The following is a 25,319-nucleotide window of genomic DNA, read 5'->3' as shown; positions in this document are numbered from 1 at the left end:
AAATCGAAGGATAATGATATAAAGTTTTAAAAAATCACGTTTTGCTCAGAAAATTACACTCTTCCAGATGCTATATAAACATCGGAAATCCGTGAATCGCTAAACAACCCAATTATGGATCAAGAAATAGATTCTGAAATTTGCGCACTCGTTTACAGCTGTACGAAATTGTTATCTATGGCTTCTTGACGTCCATTTAAAAACGTTTAGCATATTTTCAAAATGTGAAAGCTGTTATAGTATATGTTCTTATAAAAAATGAGCGTTACAACGATGAGAACAAATTGTATATTAACTCTATGGATTTGAAACAAACAAATAATTGCTCGAATATCGGACCTCATTCCATGCAACGCTCTCCCCTACCAAACGATCTCTCAGGTGATCTACTATCTCTCGAGCAGCTGGTCATCTCAGCCAGTGTGCGTGCAGATCTGCTAGCGTGAGGATCGTTCTTACTAAGTTTCTCGCGAGTTGCTATCTTACGTTACAACTGAGTGCCGGCGCGTAGAACCGTATCTTTCACTGTGTGCTTTCGAGATAATAATAAAAAATATCAATTACAAGTGCTCATCGAAGTCTGTTTTCACATGTAATACACAGAATCCAAATTGAAACAACAGCAGTGGAAACTGAGAAGCGCATTGTCAAACAGAGTCGCTGTTAGATACCTAATTTTACATAGAGTCATCGCATTCGAATCGGAAGCATCTGTCGGATTAAAGTTCCCAGAAATGTACGCATGTTTAAACTACCCGGCTTGAAATAAGTGCTATCCATTACAAAGAAATTAGTGGCTGTCGGAATGAAGCGATCAGCTGAACTGCTGCTGCTAGCACTTCATGTGCTGAACTTCTATCCAGTAAAAGCTCAACATGAACAACAGTCACCCTGTAAGGATGTTTTCACTTATCAACTGGATCCCGTAACCGGGCAAATATATGGTTACATCGAAGTTCGAGACATCCACGTCGGTCAAGAGGCACAACTACGCGTCGATCTGTCCATCCCAACCCAACTACCACCGGTAAATAGCTTGAATGACAACTTTTCTTCTCCGCTCGGAAATTCCGTGCTATGCTTGTTTCTCTCTGTCAATAAATCAACTCACTTCGTTATGAAAACACTTACATCAGCTGGTCGTGACTTGAATTACATTTGTCCGGGTGTTCAGATGTACACAAAAATAATAAGGAAAACCCCCTTTGTAGTACAGTGGACAAACATATCATAGCCTGCAGCAATGATACAGAAACTGAACACTTCACGGGGAAATTTAAGCAACAATAAATTTCAAATGGTGCAAGGAAGGCAATTAGCTCTAAATGACCACTTTAAAATGGTTTCTAATAACATGTAGTTGCATTCTAACCGTAGCACTTATACAGCTAGATTATCTCGTCAAACTTTTTTTATTCTCTTGATATTAAAGTTCAAATTTGGAGGTGACACATTCGTTTTCCGAACCGGTTCCCAAATCGTGGCAGTAAAAATGAAACGCTTGTATTTGAAGTAATGTTAAAATGAGCTCAGAAGTTTATTCATGAATTGTAAATCCCCAGATCGAAACAGGATACAAAATTTTCAAAACCTGGCCCATTCATTAGCTTATTACGATTGTGACGTAAGAACATTCTGCTCGTAAGATGGAATGTTCGGCTTGATAGTAAAATTTTATATGAAATTTTACACACCTGTACAGCTTATGTTTTATAGTTTTTCAGTAATGTCGTAATTGTGACATACTTTCGAATTTGGTCAGAGTTAGTTTAGTTGCCAACTCGTTTATATGCATTTTGGAAGTATAGCCGTATTGACGTTATGTTTTTATAAGGTTCCACCGAAAAGTGTTGTCGTTCATAAATACGTCTTAAACAATCATTTGGGTATTCCTAAATAGATAAGAGACATTCTCTGAAGGCTGTGTTACTTAGTCACTGCACTTTTACTGCTTACTTTCTCAAACTTATGACTAAACACAAAATCTACATACAGCAATGCTTTATGCTCTTAAAACAAGATTACTTCTACCTACCCGATCGCATTTCTTCGCTACTTCACGTCTTTTACCAATTCGTGCACAAAATAGCTGTTCACTCAAACACGTAAAACACAACAAAATCTTTTTGCAAAGCTTAGATAAAATAGAAGCTTAGTTAATTAGAGTCACACGAGGTGAAATTAGCACAGCAAACAAAACTAACTTAAAGCAAACAAATTAATTACAATACAAAATTGAAAAAGTTTTTTGAGTTGTTAAACAGTGTATTTTTTTTTTTTAAAGCTGATATATTTCAAATGAATTTTGTTATGTGATATTGATATTATACTCAGATTGTTTTGTGTTAAACCACGTTTCTTCTCATTCTCGAGTAACGAATGAGTTCAGTAATGGCGTACGTGTTTTTTTAACAAAAGGTGATTGATATAATGTTTGTCTGAGTTAATAAAATACTTAATGAGGTTACTAACCGCTTGAGCCAAAATATTCTCTATATTTTGACAGTTGTTTGAAAAAAATATTTATCATATACATGTATGTATTCAATCTTTTTTTGCTATTATTTAAATTTAATTTGATTGGGATACATAATTTGGTTAATATATTAAAATGTAGTGATTGACTTCTCACTCACTCAAAACTAGAGAACCACCCAGTTTGAATTTGTTACGTTTCAATCTATCGACGCGCTGTTATTAAATCAGGCTGCCCATTGACCATTTTCGAAGAAGAGTTGTAGTAAACCCGTTTTGGCAATGATGTCCAATTAAAATTCCGAATATTAATTCCAATCAAAATGGTTTTAAGTACATAAATGCAGATTAGACGTGAATATTTTATCAACTGATTTTGCACGTCAACTCATAATGATCGTTGATCACAAATCACCAGGAAGTGATTCTAGTTGATTTTTTTGGTGATTAGGGGTTATACACCTTTTTAATTTTCAAGAAATCGATAAAAAATTAATGCTCTATCTTAAAGAACAACTTCTTGAGAACATCGTCATGACCACAAAGGCTAACGTTAAAATTTTATACGCAATTATCTCGAAATGATATTTTCCAAAAATAACTTTGCCGTGTTTGCAATTGCTGAAAAACTACCCAACCGATTTTCTTCATCTTTTGTTCGAATATATAATTAGCGTCGTTAATCGTTGTAATAAAAACCAAATGCCTACAAAAATAAATCACACGAATGTGAACAGCATCAAGTGAATACCCCAAACATACCTAAATCAAATTACAACAAATTGGACACAATTGCCATAAATATTACATATATACTTTCAGAACAATGTTGGCTCTATCACACTGATAAAATCCGAAACGGAAACATTTAATGACATCCTCCGGGGATATCCCGCTCAGTATCGTGTAAACTTCCCCTTGCAACATTACATTCCATCGGTACTCTCCATTTCCCTCAATGGACATATACTTTGTACCGGGTACCGCACCCAAGGCCGCATCATGACCATAATAAATCTCGAACATAATTTGCGCATTCGGTTAGCTGGCCAAAATGTACCATTTGCTCCCAACAGCGTTCCGTACAAACGGCCAGATCAAACAACGCAAGTTCACTATCAACCGAAACCAGCGTTTCCAGAACCAATCGTTCCTGCGCCATCCCCACCGCAGATCCGAACGACTACACCGAGACCACGCCCTGTCGTCATACAGCCTCAAACAACAAGTCTACCTGTGCAATTTTCCACCGCTTCTAACGGGGCATCGTCGAATCGGTGAGTACATTGTATACTATCGAAATTCCAAAATATGAGAATAAATTAAATTAATATTTTCCAATTTGCAGCGTATGCGGTAAACCAGCGAAGTCTTCCTTCAGCAAACTATCGTTTAACGGCCAAGTGGCGGGGAAAGGACAATTTCCTTGGGCGGTGCCACTATTCGAACGTATTGATGACGCAGATCCGGAGTACTTATGTGGCAGCACAATCATCACCAGAAAACATTTGATCACTGCAGCATCATGCGTATACAAAACTAAGAGCCTGATGAAGCCAGACCAGATTTTTGCAATACCCGGATTGTATAATCTGGATGATGCAGCAGATGAAAATGCCGCTGGAATTGATGCCATCATTCCACACTCTGATTACGTACCGGAAGGGAATCTCGGAGACACGAACATCGCTGTGCTGCGTTTGAGAAGAAACTTACAATTTTCCGACTACATTCTACCAGTTTGCCTCTGGGACGGTGAGAATGGTTTGCAGCAAATTGTTGGCGAAGACGGTATTATGGTGGGCTGGGGTGTTACCGAAACCGGACCAACAACGGTGCCAACTTTTGTCAAACAAACGATCGTTGAACCGAGGCAATGCATCGAGAGTTGGTCACGTATTTTCTCCAGCAGTGCGCGAGTTTTCTGCGGAGATGGAAGCGGATCCGCTCCATGCTTTGGCGATGCCGGTAGTGCCCTGGTAATGAGGAAAGATAACCGCTTCTATCTTCGCGGAATTCTTTCCACCACACAGGTGGATACTAATACTCTCAAATGTGACGTGACAAAATATGCGCTTTACACCGATATTGCTGACTTCCCGTTCTGGCTGAACGATGTCGCCAACTAGTGATAGGCTTTCTTATTAGTTTGTATTTTAGCATCTTAACTTGGTCTTGTCTAAGACAAGCTTATCTGTAACAAAGTTTAAATAAAAAGAACTGACTCTAGGTGTAATACTTTCTATTACTAAGTTATTAATCTTATGATTTGGGCCTAATTAAAAACATCGGGCAATAAACTATTCAACAAAAAGAAAAAAATCAGTTACTAGCCAAATCAACTGCAATAATTTTTAGTTTTTGTTATTTTTAGGTTAATTGCGAAGAACTTAGAATGAAAACATTTACATTCTACCGTGACGTTACGACATTTTTACTATTCTGTTGGCAAAATTTTTATTCTAACTTGAATATTTTTCATAAAACTCTTCGATATTTTTACAGATTTGAAAAGTACATAACATTTCCTATAAGAATAATCTATAAGACATTTGTTTACTTTGTTTTTATCGCTTTGGGGAGTGAAAATGTAGCGTAACGTTACAACGCGCGAAAAATTGAGGTGTCGGGAGTTTTCTTACAAAAGTCAAAAACTCTGCTCTGCTGGCAATTTTATAACGATTTCTTCTTCCGCGATTTGATAACAAAAAATAATCCAACATTTTGCATGTTTAGAGTGCCGATAACTGGTTACATCTATTTTTGAGAACTTTTTATTTTTCGTTACGTTACAACGCTCATTTTTCAGCAAGAGGTATTCTCACTGCGTTGAAACTTCAAGAAAATATTATCGCATATTTCTTCCACATTTTCATGAGAAATAGTTCAATAACTGGTTCTATACATTTCTACTCCTACTTTATGCACTTGGTTCATGGGTTGCCCATAAATTACGTTACAAATTTAAGTTAGCATTATATGCTTGGGAATGCTAACTCTGCCTGTTACAGTTCTCCTTAGTTTAATCTAGCCTTTACGAATAGACTTGAATTATTGAGAACTGAAGCAGAGGGTCCAAAGCCTCTGGAAAGGATGATGGTTGTAGCAGCTCTGACCCATGGCTGTTACGTAAAATCCAATGGTTAAACCTCTATGCTAAGGTGTTATGCGACCCGTGCTGATTTTTTTTTCTGTATGGACTCATCACTGCGACCAGAGCTTAGATCTATTGTGATATTGCACAGGTATTTTCTGTACTCCGCACTTCATATTAATGGCAGTATCACTATTGAAGTAAGTGATATGCTTATCATTCATATCCGTGCTTGTGTGTGAGTTGTACCTTTCCGTTTCAAGCTTATTGCTCTACTATACCGAGCCTCTGTCCATCCTTACAATATCGCCTATTTACAATTCCCTGTAGAGAACTTTCATACGTTACTCACACCAGTTTTATTATAATAGGGACTTATTTTTGTTAGAAGGAGAGTTAACAAGGGTACTGTAGAATTCAGATTGAAGGAAGGGTACGTGGTGCGGAGCCTGAGAATAAACTCATGCTAAAGTCTTTTGACAACCAAATGGCCTGATTCTACTGAAATTCGAACCCACGACCACCTGCTTACCAAAGCGGACTCTGTAACCTTGCAGCTGCGGAGCTCCCCCGTGCTGATAGATGTTATAGTGGGGGGCGGGGGGGGGGGGGGGGTGGAGAGGTTTCCAAATACCCAGCCGCTAACGGAGCCTGTGGAGCACCAAGACACTCTTCACAGTAATTAGCCCTTAGTGCATCACACGGGTCACTGATGCAGCGGACCCTGCCTTAGGCAGCGACTCGTGGGAATTTTATGAACGAAAAAACTTCACAAAATTCAGCCACCGGCAGCCTTTCTTTGCCGGTACCCATGGACTTAACGGAGCGCAGTCCTTTAAAAACAAACGCACCGGGCGGAACGGAGGAGATGGAATATGAGGGTGATTTCAACCTCGACAGCGAATGGGCGGAGGACCCTCTGCTTCATTCTCAATCCTACGTTTTCCACACGGGAATGACGTGAGTTAAATGGACTTACTTCCCGGTCCAGAGACAAGGCCCGAAGACAAAGGGAAACCCAAATCATCGGCACCCCTTGTTCAGCGATTTTCTAACGCGCAAAGGCGGCGACTGAGCAAAAGTCTTCGCTCCGGTCTCTCGTACGAAGAAGCCAGAAAGCTGGCCCTCATTCCAACAGAGCAGCTTGCTCAAAAAAATCAAGTCGCCGTCAAGCGACAGCGGTCGGATGACTTGGTGTCCCCAAACACCAGTGCTAAGTGTCCACAGCCTAAAAAACTGTGGTACGGCACTGGTTTGGGGTCATCGGGTCCGAAGCCGCTCCCGACGGCCACATATAGGGACATTGCGGGAGCTATAGGCCTTGGGGTTGCTTCTGCCACCCACCCTAGCTCCCTACTCACAACGGACCAGCTTCAGACTGTCCGGACCTCTATCCTCGACCACATTGCTGATCAGGAAAATCCGACCACCAAACCCAAGTTCAACGATTGCCATCTAAAAAAAAGCTTCCTGCAACTCCCTGTGCCGACACCGACACTGTGCAGTTCTCTAGTACCGTGGGAGGAAGCACAGCTTCGTGTATACCATCTACCGAAGGCCAGACGCTATGTCGGTTACTTCGCGGGCAGTGCGAACTCTTTGGACGAGAAGATTCTTCTTTCACTCCAGAATCAGAACGACTATCTCTGTACCAAAATGTGGCGAGTCTGTAACTGCAAATTGGTAAACAGCTCGGTCGAGCTGGTTCTGGATGTTGACGAAGAATCGGCCAAACTCATTGAGAGTGGAAACCACGAACTGCACTACGGTTTCGGCAAAGCACGCATCCGAAAGGTAAGCGGAAGGCCGAACATCACAGGCAGAAAAGACTCCGCAACATCAGGGAAGGTACGTGCGGGCAACTCCTCCGGGAGTGCCCTGCCACCACACAGGCAAAGCGATCCTGCGAATGGGCTAAAGGTACGTGTGGGAAACTCCTCCGGGAGTGCCCCACAACCATCCAAACGCAACCCTGCGGCTGGGAAGGTACGCGCAGGATGTTCCCCCGGGAGTGCCCTGCCACCACCCAAACAACGCAGCCCCGTGACTGCTCGGACGGTTCCGCTGAAGACTCGCAAGAGTGCGAAGCATCAACCATCGAACAGTCGCACCCCTCGGAGTCAAAAACCGCCACAGAGTGCGGGTCGACCTTCTGTTGCCACTCGACTGCTGCAACCGAAGCCAAACAGTGAGGAAGAACAACTTCCATTAACCAGCCTAACCACTGTTGGCAGCTAATACCCGGATCATCTTCAGATCCAGATAAAGACGGCAACCTCACTGCATAGTGAGCAGCATTCGCTGCGTGCAAGCGAATCTCCATCACACAAAAGGCGCCTCGGGTGTTCTTTGCAGAAGATTCGCTAAAGAGCAGCTAGCGGCTGCACTCATCCAAGAGCCGTGGGTCTACTAATCCAAAGTTCTCGGACTTAACGCTCCTAACGGTAGGTTAATCTAATGCGACACGCAGTCCCGCAGTTCTACTTGAATACCTCACTTCGAACGATGCCAATGTATATAATGTAGGAAATAACCCCACTTTTATCAACACTTTCAGACAAGAGGTCCTTAATCTCACTCTGTGTAGCGCCTCTATTTCCGAAAGGATTAAAAATTGGCATGTCTCCGATGAACCAAGTTTGTCGGATCACAGACACATTGTTATTAACATAGAGACTAACCCTCTGAAGAATCCTAAGAATACAGATTGGGAATCCTTCAAGGAACACCTGATCGATTCACGAACTTCCAGTTACAGTAACATTCCAGATTTAGTTGACCTGAACTCGGACCAAATGATCTACTAAACCGAATCATGGATGCTTTTAACGCGAACTGTCCACTAACGGCGGTCAGTATGCCGTGGCGTACCCTGGTGGAATGATTAACTCAGTGACCATCGTCGGGAAACTAGGCGGTTGTTCAACAGGGCAAAAGTCACGTCTAACTAGGCAACTACAGAGCGTCCCTCACTAAGTACAACGCCGAGATATTCAAAGCTAAACGGAAATCCAGAGTTAGTGTCTATGAGAAAATCCAAACGGAAGCTACGTGGCTCCAAAAGACGATGTCCAAAAACCATACTAACGGTTTAGGACAAGTAAGGAAAGAGAATGGATGCCTCACTGTCGCTACCAAGGAAACGTTGGAGGTTCCTATGAACACCCACTTTCTTGGATCGACAGAGACCGAAGGACTGAGTAGGGATGAGTCGCAGCGGGACAATTCGAGACATATGGCGTCCATCCTGCTGGACCGTCGACTGTTCACGGAAGCGTCAATAGGTCGGGGCTCTAAGCTCATTCGACCCTATGAAGTTTCTGGGTCCAGACGGCATACTACCCATCTTTCTACAAAAATCGGACGCAGCTATTATGTCCGAACTCACCAACTTCTTCAGAGTCAGCTTTATCCTGGACCATATTCCGGATAACTAGCAAAAGGTGAACGTAGTGTTTATCCCCAAAGTTGGAAGAAAGGACAAAACCCTACCTAAGACTTTCAGACCCAAAGGTCTGACTTCATCACTTCTCAAGTTGACGGAGAAAATATTGGATAAATATATCCGTGGTGAGTTTCTTAAAGACTCCCCGCTGCATAGAAACCAACATGCCTATCAAAGTGGCAAGTCAACAGAAACTGCTCTTCACAGCTTAGTGACGTTGATTGAAAAGTCCTTGAAATATCAGGAGTCGGCACTATGTGCCTTTCTTGATATTGAAGGGGCCTTCGATAACACGTCCTTTGCATCAATTGATACGGCTCTCTCTCATAAGGGAATCGACCACACTTCAAAGAGCTGGATACACGCAATGCTCTCTTGTAGAGTGATCACAGCAACCTTGGGATATTTGTCTGTTACAATGTCGGTGATCAAGGAATGCGCGCAAGGAGGAGTTCTCTCGCCCTTGTTATGGTCACTAGTTATCGACGCACTTCTTAAGAAGCTTTCACAGCTTGGTTACGAGGTCATTAGATAACGCTGATGACATCGTCCTCATCTTCAGAATGCAAGCGGCTCTGAACATAATTGAGGGGTTTATGTCCTTATTTCATTCAGTAGGAGGAAGATCTCCATCACTCCCCCAACACTGATTGGAATTAAACTGAGCTTCAGCATTGAAGTCAAATACCTCGCAATTATTCTGAATAAAAAACTGAACTGGTCTGCACAACTGGATCATGCCGCTAAGAAAGCGACCTCGGCGATCTGGGCCTGCAGAACACTGTTCGGTAAGACCTGGGGACTGAAACCAGACTTGGCACTCTGGTCTTACAAGACCATTGCCCGACCAAGAATCATCTATGCTGCCCTTGTGGTGGCCTAAGGTGAACGAAGTGACTGCGCGAACCAAACTCAAAAGAGTTCAAAGACTTGCATGTCTTTCGGTTACCAGCGCTATGCGAACAACTTCAACTGCAGCTATGGAGCTATGCTCTGCCTACTGCCTCAACATCTTCATGTGAAAAAGGAAGCAGAGCTTGGCGCTTTAAGGTTGCAAAGGAGGAAAACTATACTCGAAGGGGACTAAACCGGCCACCTTCGCATACTTGGGAGTTCAAACTAACTCCGCTATTAACTACAGTCTCCTACTGGATGGATGGACGTTAGCTGACCATAATTTAAAAATTGGCTAATATGGCATTTTCACCAAAATCGAAGAAACAGTTTCTCGTGACGGTAAACACTCTAAACGAAAGCCGATTGTCAAAAAATGCATTTGGGAAGGCAGCAAATGTGAAACAATTTTGGCCAAAATAATTGGCTAATATCCAATATGTTACTACCTGTGGCATGTTCACGGGGTATTTAGATTGTGCCGGTAGTGGCCAATGCAGTCTGAATTCAAAAATATGTCTTTTTGATGCTTCCTGATGAAAAATCCTGAAGATAGAGCTGTCGCACGCTTTATTTTATGCAGAAATGTAAATGTCCCCATTCCGGGTTCCTCCGGGGCATCTGAATCGTTCCGAGAGTGGCCAACGTAATATGTATTTAAAAATTTGTCTTTTGGATAATTCCTGATGAAAAATCCTGAAAATAGAGGTGTCGCATGCTATATTTTGATGCAGAAATGTAAATTCTCCCACTATGGGTTCCTTCGGGGCATCCAGGTTGTTCCGGAAGTGGCCAATGCAGCCTATATTCAGATATATGTCTTTTAATAGATTCCTGATAAAAAATCCTGAAGATTGAGGTGTAACACGCTATATTTGGTGCAAAAACGTAAATGTCCCCTACTAAAGGTTCCTCTGAGGACCTCCGGATGAAAAATAGCCATTTCTCGATGAGTTCTTGGCCGATTCCGAATCTTGATGAACCATTCGCTTCAGAAATGATTTTGTCATCTATGCCAATGATTGACATGCCTACCGGAACTCAGGAATATTTCCTATATCCGGTGACCTAGGCCAGATCTGGGGTCAGAAAATTAAACTTCAAAAGTTTTCCAGTTCAATGGTGTTCGAATTATTAAAATCGAATAACGTTTAGCAAAGCTATAGCATTTCAAATTTCATCAAAATTTTGCCTATCCTACTTATTTTGACTATCCCCTGTAGGTACTCAATAAAAAAGTTGTCATGAACCGTCAAAATACCGACAGAAAACTTTAAAATGCGTTTTTCTCGATTCGATGCCTATGGCATATTAGCCAATTTTTGAATTATGGGCAGTTAGAACCAACATGGATATTCCGTATAGAGTGATGGAAACAAACCGCTCGATGTGGAACAATAGAGGGCCTAATCTTCCACCTGGCATCGTCAGTTTTTATACGGATGGCTCGTAAATGGGATTCTTAACGGGATCTGGTATATACGGACCCGGTATCAGGGAAACGTTTTCCACGGGCAAATGGTCCACCGTTTTTCAAGCATAGATATATGCCATATATATCTGCGCAAAAATATGTCTGAAACGCAACTACAGACATGCGAAAATCGGTATATTCTCGGACAGTCAAGCAACACTACTCGCACTTAAGTCCGTCAAATGCGCTTCCAAACCTGTTTGGGAGAAAATCTTTAAAAATCTGTCCACGTGGTATGTGGGTGGCCCCTAATATGGGAAAAGCTAGAAATAGAATTTCAATGGCAACAGGTACAGAGTTGTAGACAAGCTAAACAGTTAATCTATCTGAACCCTGGAACCGCCAGGAAGTTACTTAGTCTAAATCGTAGTAAACTACGGATAATCACGGGACTCCTTAGGCGTCGTACACAAATTACGTAACGCCAAAAATCTAGATTGCCGACCCCCTCCCCCCTATGTAACGATAGGTAACGTTCGATATGACTCCCCTCCCCCCCTTAAATTACGTAACGCTGAACAGCTTGACTCCCCTCCGAAATTTTAAATTTCAAGTAAACATCACAGTTACGTAACTGTCTTTACCACCCCCCCCCTCTCCCCTACGTAACGATAAGTAACGTAGACTCCTCTACGTAACGATAAGTTTTTTTTTTTTTTTTTTTTAAAAGGTGGCGGGGAAATCTGCAAACAGACACCTGAGAAGAGAACTCAGGGTGTGGGGATGAGACTAGGGGAGAGATGCTGGGGTAGTTACACTCGCCCAGACACCTACTGATCCCTGTCCCGACCCACTAAAACCCCTCCAGTCTCCAGCCCTGGTCTTCCCGGAACGACTGTTAAGTATTACGTCGGGGAGTGGCTTTTGTGCGTGATGCACCCTCTTTACTCTTATAACCTCCTAGCTAACTACCTGGAGACTGGTAATTAGCTACCACTGGCGTGTTGGTGGTTGACCCGCCACACACGTTGCAGCTCCAGAACAATCTGAGAGGCGGCCGCACAGACCGCGTTCCAGATGTCCGGGTCGTCGCACATCCTCCGGACTAGATTGTCCGGAGTAGTGCCAGGCCCGCTCACAGCCATCATGTTGCTCCTCGCTCTTGCGAAACGGGGGCATACGAAGAAGACATGCTCAGCAGTCTCCTCCTCCTCCACGCACTCGGGACACATGGGGGACACCGCGTGTCCGAACCTGTGCAGATATTGCCTGAAACAACCATGGCCTGACAGGATTTGTGTCAGGTGGAAGTTTACTTCACCATGTCGTCTCCCGACCCAGCCGGATATCTCCGGTATGAGTCGGTGCGTCCATCTGCCCTTTGTGGAGTTGGACCATTCCCGCTGCCAGCGGAGCATCGAGAATGACCTTCTGGTACCTCGTATGCCCCTTGTGTCACGTTGGTCGAAACACTCTCTGTCCTCCTTGATGGCGATGCTGATAGGCATCATGCCGGACAAGACACAGATTGCATCGTATGACACCGTACGATACGCACTCGCAACTCTCAGGCACATGAGCCTGTAGGTACTTTCCAGTTTACCACGGTAACTGTTAGTACCTAGCGCTCTTGACCACACTGGCCCACCATACCTAAGTATGGACGAAACCACGCTGGCAAGAAGTCTTCGCTTGCTGCCATAAACCGCTGAGCTATTGGACATTAACGAGATAGTGCTGCAATAGCCGATGAGGCCCTCTTACAGGCATAGTCGACGTGACTCCCGAACATGAGCTTGTCGTCCACCATAACCCCCAAGAGCTTCAGGGATCGCTTCGAGGTGATGGTGCAGTCTCCGACTCTGACCACCGCCTGTTGCTCCGATTTACGGTTGTTCACAACCGTGACCTCCGTCTTATGATGCGCGAGCTCCAGTTTCCTGGAGCGCATCCAGTCCTCGACCTTGCGTATACAGTGCGCGGCCGTCAACTCGACCTCCTCGATAGACTCGCCGTAAACCTCCAGCGTTATGTCGTCTGCAAAGCCGACGATCACAACCCCTACAGGGAACTTGAGTTTCAACACTCCGTCATACATGACATTCCACAACACCGGGCCCAGGATAGAACCTTGCGGAACTCCTGCGGTAATTGGGACGCACTTCTGACCCTCCTCCGTGTCGTAAACAAGTACTCGATTCTGGAAATAATTTTCCAGAATCTTGTACAGCGACACCGGTACATGGATGCTCCTGAGCGCGAGCGCTATGGAGTCCCAACTGGCACTATTGAACGCATTCTCCACGTCGAGCGTGCAATAGTACGATAAGTTACGCAGACACTTGTGTACACTTGTTACCGGACACTGCCCGCTTTTAACATTTGAAGAAAATTTAAGGATTTTCAGTGAAGGAATGTCAGTTATGATTAGAGCAACTCTTTTCATAAGTGTCGTATATGCTAAATAATCTAAAAAGTGTCTCATATAACATTATGTGTAAAACATACTAAATTTATTTGTCTTCAAGCTTTTCACAATGGCTGAATACATTAGCAATTCATCTAACATTTATGTTTAAAATATGTTTACAAATGTGTCCTAAATGTTAACATATTCAAGAAACCTTTTTTTAACATATTCAAAAACCTTTTGAAAATAATACGAATTCAGTAAAATAATTCTCGCATAATTTATAATAATAGTTATTGTAAAATATGAAAAAACAATCTGAACATTCCGAAAGATTAGCCCCTATAACAGAGGACGTGACTAGCGGCGAGTTACTCGTCTTACCAAGGGACCATTATCATATTTACAGCACCAGAAAAAAGAAACTAACTTCAGAATGATAGATGAAAAAATCAAAGAACATCTCTAATTGTTTCTGGGAAACAAGCCAGGCCAGGAGATTGTATAAAAAAATGCAATTTATGCAATGGTTGTGTTTAAAACCATGTAAAAACTTGTGGATGACCCATAATCACTGAATGAAACTTATAGTTTCAACACAGGTCAGACTTTTTCATTTGAATATAATGATATTAAGCTTTTTTAGATTGTAACCCACAGTTGAATGAACAAAATTTATTCTCAGTTGTATGACAAGTGTGACTTAAACTAATTAAGACACATCAAGTATGTTATTAGACATATACATATACTATATGGAGAGAAAAAAAATCGTAACGTTACAGCGCAAACTAAATCCGGTTGCAATTTAAGTTGTATTCAACTTAGCTAAAATCTTTTAGTGTCAAATTACAGGTATTTTTTAGTGGAACGCTTGTTTTTCATTATTATTATTATTTTTTTGAACTTTACAATTAGTTTTCTACAGTTGCTTAAACATTATAAATTTGACTTTTTAATTTTTGGAAAGTTGAAATACTATAGAATCTAGGAAAAATATACCTACATTGCTGAAATATGCATTTCAAAAATTGGTTTGTTGGTGTACCAAATGTTTACTATTTGTACGTCTCTTGGAGATATTGGAGATATGCACGTCGAATATGCTACATCTCTAGCAATCTTAACATATAAAAATGCAGCTCTGTCTGTCTGTCTGATTCATATAGGCTTGGAAACTACCGAACCGATCGGCGTGAAATTTTGTATATAAGGGTTTTAGGGGCCGGGAAAGGTGACTAAGATAGTTCGATACCTCTTTCTCTTCTGCAAGGGAGGGGTCCCATACAAATGAAACACAAATTTCTGCACATCTCGAAAACTAACCAAGCAAACGGAACCAAATTTGACATGTGGATGTTTTTAGGAGTAAAAAATATGTCCATGTTGATTCGACACCCTTCCCTCTTCTGCAAGGGAGGGGACTCATACGAATGAAACACAAATTTCTGCACATCTCGAAAACTAACCAAGCAAATGGAACCAAATTTGGCATGTGGATGTTTTTGGGAGTAGCAAATATGTCCATGTTGATTCGATACCCTTCCCGCTTCTGGAAGGGAGGGGTCCCATACAAATGAAACACTAATTTCTGCACATCTCGAGAACTAACCAAGTAAATAGAACCAAATTTGGTAGGTGGATGTTTTTAGGGGTGACGAATATATCCATAATGGTTTGACACCCTTCCCTCTTCTACAAAGGAGGGGTCCCATACAAATGAAACACGAATTTCGCACAGCTCGAGAACCAATCAACCAAATACAACCAAATTTGGTATGTGAATGTTTTTAGAGGTAACAAATATGTCCATAGTGGATCGACACCCTTCCTTCTTCTGGCATGTCTCCAAATACCATTACGAAATCCAAGATGGCGACTTCCCGTTTCTGAAAAACAGCGACAAATGACCAAATACCACCCAACATGGGTATTTCCGGAATTTTGACGTTGGACTAACGTCTATATCGAAGTTAGGCACCTGAATTTGAAAATCTAGTAATTCAACCGGGGAAAACCAGGGAAAAGTGGTCAGGTTTTGAGCGCTTATATATCAGTCATTTCTTTTCAGAATTTCCAGGTTTTGGTATCAACCGATCAGAAATTCTTTTACGGTTGAATTTATGTAACAAAAATAACCTATTGTTCGAGATACACTATTGAAAAATTGATAAATCACATCGATTGTCTAAATCATACCGAGCAACCAATCACCACCTCTCTTCACAAGCACAGTCGACACTAACGGATACAACCGATCTGACTTTGTAAACAGTCTCGCAGCTTTCAACCAATAACGAACTCGCTTTCGGTAGCTGCAACAGGTGTTTCAACACCGTTTTAAAATGCTTCTTTTATCATTATCACTGAACAGATTCTAAACACCAATGGCTTGATTGATAGGGGAAATATTGCGCAAGATTGTCATATAATAATTTAAATATGTTTTCGATACTAAACTAGTTAAAAGTTGTGTTAAAAGTCGTGCACATTCAACCAATCACCAGCTCGCTTCTTGTTTGCTCGCGGATGGATTTTTGCTTTGGGCTATATAATAGCCTGTGTCGTCTCATAGCAGTCATCAGTTAACAAGTGAAAGGCCACCAGGCCGGTCTTGTATAATCAGCAGCGGTGGCTGATTCCAGCGGCCAAACTGAGCTGCAGCAGAACCAGAGCGGTGGTATCAGGCAGCAGCGGCGGAGGTAGTGGGAAGCTGCATTTCTTCATTCAGTTCGGTTCTCCTTCGATCTGAGTTGGACCCCACCAGCGGTAATCCAATTCAGATATCAGTGGGTGAAAACAGCCAGAAACTGCACGAGCCAGCACCGCCACTAGGAAAGCTACCGCCATTTAGTGTGTGTGCAGTGTGCACATATAGCGTATGTGCATCTGTATTGCTATGCCATTTGCGATGATAGGGATGGCGCTGTTGTGTGTGTATGGCTAGATATAGCGTGTGTAAGACACTAGCATGTGTAGCATATTATGGCTATTGCGTGTATATCTTCAGCGTGTGTACGGATAGTTATAGCTTGTGTGTGGATAGCTGCTGCGTGTGTAATGATTAGTTATAGCGTATGTATGGATAGTAATAGCACATGGTTGCATAGCTTATGCGTGTGTATAGATAGTTGTATCGGATGTATGGAAAGGATTAGCGTGTGTATGGATAGCTATAGCTACAGCGTGTGTATGAATAGTTTTAACGCGTGTTTAGATAGTTATAGCATGTGTGTGAATAACTATAGCGGGTGTTTATCGAAGATTATTATTGTCATTGAAAATATTAAAACGTCTTAACGAACACAGTTGTGAATTTGATTTTACAGCAGCGATTTTAACTTCTTCAGCCAGTCTTTATTCATCGAGGAAAAATTACTACCTATGAATGATCAACACTTATTTACTAGAAATTTGATTTAGATCAAAACGGGTTCTTTTGAGTATCATAAATTATTGGTAAAAAGAGTTGCAAGTTTTCTCAATGAGCATTCATTAAATTTTCGTTTTTGTTTCTCGGTGCGCGGTTTTGATTTTGTTTCTCGCACACAGAGAAAGAAACAAACTTGTCGCTATCGTGAAAAATAACAAAACAATTAGAAATGCTCTAAATCACAACTGAAGAAGTTAAGATATTTTCCTGTCACTCGCCCAAACCTTGATAACAACTACCGAAAAACGTGTGATTGAGCTCTTGCTATATTGAGTTATTGAACCAAACGTTTTTTTTTTCAAATACATGAAGTTATATGCTGGGCTGGAACTAACCTAGCATGAGTTTTATCGATTAAATGTCAAACAATTTTCAAATTTAAAATTTTCGGTTGAATCGTTCGGGCTCCAATTTCAGATAGTTTCGTAAAGTTTGCTTTTTGCTTAGATAGGAAAATTTTACCAATTCGCTCAATTAAATGATTATCTTGGTAGTGCAGCAAACAAAGGGTTGATTCGAATATGTATGAAATGACAGTGATTAAATAAAAGATATCCATTCTTTTAGTATATATTATTATTTATAACGTTTTAACGTCTCAGCATTCAGAAATGCACTGTTAGATAAAATTGCAGCAGATACTAGAGTTGCAATTCTCTCTATTATTTGTTTTAATGGAATATAAGAATACCGTAGTCCAACGTCATGCGGTCGTGTCTTGAATACCACCCTCCTACTTTTTTATGATGCACTGAAGCCACAAATCGACCTCAGACAACATTTCGAATTGTAAGATGGCGACTTCCGGTGTCTGGAAAACAGCCGAAAATGACCAAATACCACCCAATATGAGTATTTCTTCAACCAGATTGACGCTCAGAGGCCAAAAATTGTCTCCTAATGCCATTTTGAAATCCAAGATGGCGACTTCCGGTTTTTGAAAAATAGCGGCAATTGACCAAATACCACCCAATATGAGTATTTCCGGGAATGTTATGATGCACTGAAGCCACAAATCGACCTTACACAACATTTTGAAATGTAAGATGGCGACTTCCGGTGCCTGGAAAGCAGCCGGAAATGACCAAATACCACCCAATATGAGTGTTTCTTTAAGCAGATTGACACTCAGAGGCCAAAAATTGTCTCCTGATGCCATTTTGAAATCCAAGATGGCGACTTTTGGTTTCTGAAAAACAGCGGCAAATGACCAAATACCATCTAATATGGGTATTTTCGGGATTGTTATGACGCACTGAAGCCACAAATCGACCTCAGACAACATTTTGAATTGTAAGATGGCAACTTCCGGTGTCTGGAAAACAGCCGAAAATGATCAATTACCACCCAATATGAGTATTTTTTTAACCAGATTGACGCACGGAGGCCAGAAATCGCCCCCAAATTCCAGTTTGAAATCCAAGATGGCGACTTCCGGTTTCCGAAAAACGGCGGCAAATGACCAAATACCACTCAACATGCGTATTTCCGGAAAATAGCCGATTTCCATACAATATTCGGTACCAGAATGATACACCGGAGCTAGAATTGACCCCAGAAACCATTTTGAATTCAAAGATTGTGACATCCGGTTTCTGAAAAACAGCCGAAAATGACCAAATAACACCCAATATGGGTGTTTCTTATACAGAATGACGCTCAGGGGCCAGAAATTGTCTCCAAATTCCATTTTAAAATCCAAGATGGCGACTTACGGTTCCTGAAAAATAACCCAAAGTGACCAAATACCACCCAATATGAGTATCACCGGATCCAGAATGATACAAGGAGCTAAAAATTAACCTCAGACACCAGTTTGAATTGAAAAATGGCAACTTCTGGGAAACAGCCGTAAATAACCGAAAACTACTACATATGGATATGTCCGTAATCGAAATGATGTAAAGAAGCCAAGCATTGACCCTGGACACCATTTTGAATTAGAAGATGACCACTTTCAGTTTCTGGAAAACAACGAAAATAACTGAAATGCACCCAATATATATCCGGAATAGAGGTCGTGTACAAGAGCCAAAAGTCGAGGATGTTGTCATTCCGATTAAACCAATCATTTCAAACGATATAAACCAATCGCAAGGAATCAATGAGTTTGAAATGGTTAAAATTATTAATTTAAACACTAAAATAGGCGGGACGAAGTTTGCCGGGTCAGCTAGTAATTGATAAAATTGCATGTGCCGGTCAATCCTGGTCAGTAACGAAGTGGCAACCGGTGGTAATCAATCAAGTTCTCAAGTCAAGCTTAACCCATTCCCGGCCTAGAGAAATCAGATTTTACCTCAAAAAATTACCTTCAAACTGTTATTACTCAGCAACTACATGTACAATTGACACAAACTGTGTTGCGTACTGTAGATTGATCTAATATCTAGCTGTATTGAATAGTTTCATCGTTTAAAATATCAAGTAAAATTGTTAAGCTGTAATCCAAGTTTAGATGTCAGGTGATGCCATGCGGCATCACCCGCCGTGAATGGGTTAAGCTCAAGCTCAAATTAACAGAGAAAACAGAATTGAAAATTTTTTATCCTGGTGAAAAAATGCTGAATACTTGACTTGAGTATTATTAATCGGTGATCGCTTTTGGGGCTGTCAAGACGTCAAAATAAATTTAAAATCCCTTTTTGAATAAAGGTCATTTCCATATCAGGGTTAAAAAAATCAGATTAAATCCTGTTATGCTAAAATCAATTCACTCACGTACCAATAAAATCTCTGCTTAAGTCAACAATATTTTTCGAATTGTATATATCAGCTGAAAAAGTGCAATTCTCCGTAAAAGCCGGCGATTAGTATGAGAATTCATGCTCAAGAACCAAATATGTGAGAAGCAAAAAAACGGTCCTAAACAGTTGTCGCAAACGGAAGTGTAAACGAGTTTGAATAAACGGCATTTGATTGATCGTAAACTAAAACAGAAGGGAACATTGAATGACACAATCGAACTGATACTTGTGACTGCTGCGCCCTTTACAAGACGTTTTAATCAAGAGTTTTGAACTGAGTCTTCAACAGTCGCGATTGGTTTATTTCAAATTCATCGTTGTTGAAACCTTTAAAACTCAATATTCTGAAAAAACAAATTCTGCTAAAATAATTTAGTATCTTTGCCAGATTTCAGATGAAATCACGAGAACGAGGTTATAATATAATTTACCTTAGCAAGTGAATAAGTTCCAACCCTAGCATCCTTCCTGATGAACCCGGATACTGAAAAAAGGCAACCGGCGCCGGTATAAATGCTGCAGACACGGATACTGTCTGGAACCAGCACCAGACTAGTGGATCGATTTTCCACCGAAACCGCAAAAAAAAACAAACAAGAACCAATAAAATGTATATTGATCATAATACCGGGTCGTGTTGTGAGTATCGTATTACTGACCGAGCTAAATGTGAGATTTTAATGTTGGAAATTAACTAACAGGCGCCACTAAACTGAGCAGATGATGGCATGATCTCAGAAGCTGTTAAGAGAGAGATCACATTACATACAGGGCACTATAGGAAAATGTCACTTTAAACTGTTCGCCACTTAGCATGAAAAAAAAACTTAAACTGGGTACTTAAGCTTTCCTAACAACTTTTTCGTATTTTTCGAAGCTTTTTCGTATAATAACTATAGAATCTGCGAAACTTTGGTCTAACTATGAAATGTAAAAAACTGTTCGAATTTTTAACAGAAACATAAGGTTTTTCTTGAGCATTTGCACATTTCTAAATACTCTATACTGCGTTTATATCAAATTTTAATTCAGCAAGGAGAAGATTGACATTTGATGTAATCGGTAAACACGCAAACGAATTATAAGGAGAGTAAGTTCTACTCCGTATGCTAATTAAGGAGAAACTCCCCAAGGTTTGGAAGCGCTGGAAAATCAAATAAATAATTTTCTTCTTGCATGTGGTATACGTATATAAACGATTTTGTATAATGTTAAATAAATTACTAGAATAGAGAATAAAAGCAATAAGAAATATGCTCAAAAAATTAATGATTTGTCAACAATTCAACTGAAATTAAAAAAAATATTGTTTAAAAACAAATACAACAAAGAACATTTTTCTTATCATTACCGCAAACTCTGTTTCGTTATTTTGAGGTTTGATACAATTTTCATTGCATAATTCGTTTGAAAAAATAAAAGGTGTTTTAAGTGACACGTTTTGCCTTTCTCCTAGAAAGTTATAGCAATCACTGGTGTCAGCAACCAGTGTGTTGCAACGGACTATCTTGACGGGGCGACTTCACGACCAGATAGGATCCAGACAAGGGGACAAAATCGGAACCAGAAACTATTTCTCACTCGTCGAGTAAAGTTTGAACAAATCTTGAAGACCTTTTATTTTATCAACTGGTTTGTTACAGTGGTTGTTAAGGAATGAAAATTTTTCACCATTTATCCGTGCATGGCTTGCTTGTCGCCAACAACTGGCAAAACCAAAAGTCCACAGATGGTCAAATGGGCCGAATGTCATATACCACTGGACTCAGTTTGTCGAACTGAGCATTTTCTGTACGTGTATTAAACTTTTTTTTTCTAGCTAACTTTTCTCGTAGATGGCTCTTACATAATACACATTTTGGATAGAATTTAGCTGTTCAAAGATGTATCACAATTGTTATGACTGGTTCTATGGAAATATTTGGCCATGATGGACTGTTTTCTAGAAACCTGAAGTTACCGTCTAAATAATGTAACATGTATTACATTTCTAGAATTATGTAGAAAAATGGTTTACCTATCTAATAAATTTTGCTTTTTTCACATATAGCGAATTTCTTTATTCCACCAGCTCACCTCGTTTTGACCTGGAAGCGCACTAACTGCTGTCAAAACCCTTCTTTATTCGCTCGATTTTGACCCAGTTTTGACCTGCCGAAGTGCCCGAAGCGCACTGTAAAATTTGTCAGCTTCAACCCACCACCGCACGTGCTAAGTTCGTAAACAATTATCTGGCATCTCTTTCTTACTCGCGTTTTAAATGGCGATGACGTTTTATTATTCCTCGGCAGTTTTGCCCGCACACAGAGGAATAAAGAAATTCGCTAATAGATGTTTCGAATGACTTCGTTTACATTGAATAGATATGAAATATAAACTTTTTTTCTTGTAAAAAATTCAAATAATTTTCCACATTTAATCCATCGACCAAAATTTTACTCCTTTACCAATATTTTGTAAATCTTATAGTTATTGGTGATACGATTCTTCAGTAAATACTATAATCCGTATTGATTATACATATATCACAGAAAGAAAAAAATGAATAATTTATAGACCAATAAAACGGCTAAATTCCCTCATCAATCGCACACTTCCCAACGACGGTCGAATGGATGGCGCCACCTAATAAACATGAATTTATTATACGTTTAGGTGAATCACAGCCGGTAACCGATCCCTGCGATCGTCGCCCATAAAATTCAGTCATCGCAGTCACTGAAATGGGCAGGCTTGAGAAAGATATCGCATATCTTATACGATGTTTTATCGCTTGCTCATGCGCCAATCTGTCTTCACTATTCAAATGCGCCAATATTATGCGAGAAGATGCTACAGGTAGCAATTTGATACGAACGCTGATTGGCCAATCGAGAATAGGCGCCCAGCCACTACCAGATTTGATATTTAATTAGTAGTAATCGATCCGTGAACAAGACTACTCAATGATAATACATGATTGATTTAAACTCAATCTTCGCCTCGAATGCTATTATTTTGCATTCTCACACCCGCCTCTTGACACTAGTTTTCTCAAGATAACGTATTCTCTCGAAGAAGGATCTGGGTATTTTCCTGTAAGCAACAAACATCACATAATGTTAGTTCAAGTTCAGCGACGAACCGAGTAAGGCGCGTTTAAACCGATTGTCGGCTTATAGTAACGTCGTGTTCTACAAAATTGCTCAACGAGTTTAAATACACGTATAAAACAATGTCACGAGTGACGTATTTCACCAAGAGCCCATTGGGAATTCCATTGCTGGTGTTGTTGTTATTTGGCTGCGCTGACTGTGTGCCGGCAAACTATCCGGCAGTGTCACCCTGTCCTAATCTGTTCAATTACCAGTACGACACCAACCGGTCCGAGTACTACGGCTTCATCAACCTTCAAACGCGATCTGTCAAAGGTTCTGCGGAGGTGGAAGTATCGTTCTCGATTGCCGCCCAACTGCCATCGGTAAGTCGTGGTAACGTGTGGGTTGGTCAAGAAACAAGTCTTGGCTATAATTACGAGTGCAAATATGGTTAACCATGCGTTCGCGTTCAAAATTTATTCTACGAAAAATTTCGCTGAAAACCCAGCCAATGATTGGGAAAGCGCAACGCAAGCAATGTTATTATAAACAATTATTTCAATGATTTATTATGCGTCTTCGCCATCAAAGACGTGCTTTAAACAGCAACCTCCGGTAAGGAGAGCTTTACCCGTTGTGACTATAGAAATGCCATCGAATTACTGGAACTAATGCAATTGAGGGGCAAGTTGTTTTCTAGCAGATCATGACTTATTTCGAGGCCTCCCACTTGATTTCAAGATACGAAGTTGGTCCATCGAGTAAAACGAAAAAAATCATTGGGATACGAAGACATACCTTTGGGCTCTAAAATAGAATAATGTAACAAATGAGAACGTGAGCTTTTCCTATTACCGCAGTAAAAAGTATCTTTCGATTTCACACTGTTTTTAACCTCTAAACTATTTGGTAATAACTAATAACTCTTTTAAACCAAACTTCATTACTCGAAAGTTTGCCGCTGATTTTCACTTTTTATCATTTTCTTGCGTAGAAAAAACTCTTCGTCTTGAAAACGAATGGATCAGATAAGTGCAAATATATTGAGCTGGACAGATAGTTCCATTTAAGTACTTCCAAAAAAAATTCATGACTTTATAGCAGAATATTTTCAAAATTACGATGTCCAAATTGAGGTCTTTGAATGCATTATCTGACCACCGAGAGATCAACTCTGAATGTTATCAGTTTTGCGGTTTTCGACCCGTCATCGGTAATGGAGTCGTAATAGTAGATCATTATTATTGAGGCACACAAAAAGTTTTGCTTTAGTTTTTAGTAGGTATACTTCGGTATCCAGATAAAAATTCAGACATTTTTAGAAGCACATCATTTCGGCTTCTTATGTTTAATTATAGAAATGTAATTTTGAATTAGTAATTTTCATATTAAACTTAGTATCAAATGTTTCAACAGAAGTTCATTGGATCCATCGAAACGATTGGTGACAGCAGCCAACTGCTTGATCAAATCACGAAAGGCCGTGGAATAAGTTATCGTGTGAATCTTCCAATTCAAGACCCGCTCCCGCAACTTACCAAGTTAACTCTGAACGGTCGTATATTATGTACTGGACCTGAAGAAAAAGGTAACTACGTAACAGAGACTCAACTGCGTCATCTACTGCGAGCAGGTACCAGCACAAAACGCATTCAAACCGGCTTGACCCGACCAATAGCACTAACTAGTCAGTTACCGGTAATTCCAGTGCCCCCGGTTACACCCCAAGCGGTTGAGAATTCCGACCAGTTCAAATTGATCGGTCACCGCGAGCAACATAAAACGGAAGAACGAACTGAACATGATATTAGTCCTGGCAAGAACACAACTTCTTACAAATATGTCAATCAGGTCGTAACTTATAGCGAATATCAATCGGCGCCGATTTTCCAGAAAACGACCCACTATTCCGTCAACACAACCAGCCAGCACCATGTTTGATGACAGTTTCGATACAGTGAGTTCAATTATACTGAAATGCATATAATATGGATATTGATATTGTTAACATTTAGCCTAGTCATTGAAATACAAAAATAAACACGAGCAAGCTCTAATACAGGTTTGATTCTTTAGTTGTTTAGATCAAAATGAGAAAGTAATCTCCATAAGGAGGGGTATTTTCGATGTTCATTTCCATCAAACTCAAAATGAAAATAAATCAAAAAACTTACCAATTCTGCTTAGATTTAAAGCCAGATTAATTATATAGAAGTAAATAAATAATCCATCTGAAAGATAAAACATAAGACATGCATATAATAATACCTCACTCGGAATGCTCTGATTACTAACCTATCACACGATCCAATCCGATCCGACATTGGAGT

General features: G+C 40.5%; 2 protein-coding genes across 5 annotated transcripts; both read left to right on the top strand.

Moving 5' to 3' along the window:
* The first annotated feature begins 431 nt into the window (after positions 1 to 431).
* LOC129727900 (serine protease gd-like) lies at positions 432 to 4,704 on the top strand. Its single transcript, XM_055686173.1, has 3 exons — positions 432 to 1,027; positions 3,298 to 3,752; positions 3,824 to 4,704. Exons 1-3 carry the CDS (start codon positions 806 to 808, stop codon positions 4,602 to 4,604), a joined length of 1,458 nt encoding a protein of 485 aa, XP_055542148.1. The 5' UTR covers positions 432 to 805; the 3' UTR covers positions 4,605 to 4,704.
* An 18,223-nt stretch (positions 4,705 to 22,927) lies between these two features.
* Positions 22,928 to 25,262, top strand: LOC129729633 (serine protease gd-like). Of its 4 annotated transcripts, none has more exons than XM_055688353.1 (3): positions 22,928 to 23,372; positions 24,388 to 24,622; positions 24,698 to 25,262. In XM_055688353.1, the coding sequence occupies exons 1-3, from the start codon at positions 23,127 to 23,129 to the stop codon at positions 24,928 to 24,930; spliced, it is 714 nt and encodes a 237-aa protein (XP_055544328.1). In that variant the 5' UTR covers positions 22,928 to 23,126; the 3' UTR covers positions 24,931 to 25,262. The 4 variants fall into 4 exon arrangements, with proteins under 4 accessions (XP_055544328.1, XP_055544326.1, XP_055544329.1 ...); XM_055688354.1 differs by having other exon boundaries at positions 22,949 to 23,372; positions 24,406 to 24,622; positions 24,698 to 25,243; XM_055688351.1 differs by having other exon boundaries at positions 22,940 to 23,372; positions 24,388 to 25,248.
* The last annotated feature ends 57 nt before the right edge of the window (positions 25,263 to 25,319 follow it).

This window comes from Wyeomyia smithii, chromosome 3, assembly GCF_029784165.1.
Source record: "Wyeomyia smithii strain HCP4-BCI-WySm-NY-G18 chromosome 3, ASM2978416v1, whole genome shotgun sequence".
Taxonomy (NCBI): domain Eukaryota; kingdom Metazoa; phylum Arthropoda; class Insecta; order Diptera; family Culicidae; genus Wyeomyia; species Wyeomyia smithii.
This window is presented reverse-complemented; position numbering and strand designations above follow the sequence as displayed.